The sequence below is a fragment of the Nanorana parkeri genome, unplaced genomic scaffold, assembly GCF_000935625.1.
Source record: "Nanorana parkeri isolate BGI_ZX_2015 unplaced genomic scaffold, ASM93562v1 scaffold3297, whole genome shotgun sequence".
In the NCBI taxonomy this organism is placed as follows: Eukaryota; Metazoa; Chordata; class Amphibia; order Anura; family Dicroglossidae; genus Nanorana; species Nanorana parkeri.
The window spans coordinates 5244-6444 of record NW_017309565.1 but is presented as its reverse complement, the minus strand read 5'-3'; the positions used below and the strand labels follow the sequence as shown (position 1 = coordinate 6444).

The 1201-nt window shown below is 55.7% G+C and overlaps 1 protein-coding gene across 1 annotated transcript in view; it reads left to right on the top strand.

Moving 5' to 3' along the window:
- The window catches only part of LOC108803011 (G-protein coupled receptor 143-like), a 13595-nt gene that overhangs the window by 11715 nt on the left and 679 nt on the right, over positions 1 to 1201 (top strand). The window contains exons 8-9 of the mRNA XM_018574863.1: positions 137 to 248; positions 974 to 1201. Coding sequence (XP_018430365.1) covers positions 137 to 248; positions 974 to 1201 — 340 coding nt within the window. The remainder of the gene's footprint in view (positions 1 to 136; positions 249 to 973) is intronic.

The window sequence follows — 1201 nt, the reverse complement described above, 5'->3', positions numbered from 1 at the left end:
GGTAGCCCCGACCCTTCGCCCGACGGTAGCCCCCTGACCCTGAAGCCGGTCCGGTCCCCTGACCCTGGTCCGATTTCTTTAACCAAATTCCTCTGTGCACCGTATTTACTAATCCAAATGGTCGTTTTCCCGGCAGCTGGATTGGAAATGTCCTGTGTGACGTGGTGCTGCTCCTGGTGGAGGTTTGGGGGACCCCGCAGGCACCTCGGCAGATGCTGGCTGCAGCGCGGACCCTCTTCGTCATTACGGTAAGAACGATCGGTGACACCCCCCCGGACGGCTGTGACAGAATGAGTGTTATCTGGAGACGAGTGAACATTTCCCTGTGCGGGCGCCATAGAGAAACGTGTTCAGTACATCTATGAAGAACACGCACCAACACACACACACACACACACACACACACACCCCGCAGTACACGCACCGCCCGCCTCCCCCCACCCTCCTGTTGTATCCTATATAAATGCCGCACATACATCAAAATACACGCTGAGCTTCCAGTGAGCTGCTTCTTCCGCATTGAAATCCCGAGCAGTGTTGTCAGCTGTACTTGAGTGGACTATAGAACACCTCCCCCTTATGTTATGGAGGAGGTGGGGAGGGTGGACTACAGAACACATCCTCCTTATGTTCTAGCACTGAGGAGGGAGGGGCAGGGTATATGAAGATAAGGATTGGCTCTGTAGAAGGGAACTGGGCACAGCTGACAACACCGTATGGGATTTCAGTGCTGCACAGCCGGCGTTGTAACCTCACTACAGGAAGTCTGGAGATCCCCGGATTGCTGGCAGATCTGCTGGACTTGCTTGTGATATATTGTGATATATTCTGTCCGGCAGTCCGTCCCCCGGATGCCTCCTGGCCGCGGTCCGGTGTCAGGGGTCTCGTGGTGTGTGTGGAGCCGTGTGAATGAAGGATTTTCTGTGTTGGTGGTGAGGGAGATAAGACACAATGACTGGCTTTGTCTCCGCAGGGGATTCTGAATCCCGCGTTTTGCTGCGTGCATTCTCTGGCTTTTTATGGCTGGAGGAGTTCTTCTGCTCCCAGTGTCAACCAGTGCGGCGGCACGGCGGCGCCCCATGTGACCGGCGAGGAGGAGGAGGGCGACGAGGAGCATCATCTGCTGATGTGTGGGCCGCCCGCGTCCGGGAAACTCTCCATCCCCAATATACTGCAGCTGATGGATTCCTATTCTTCAATG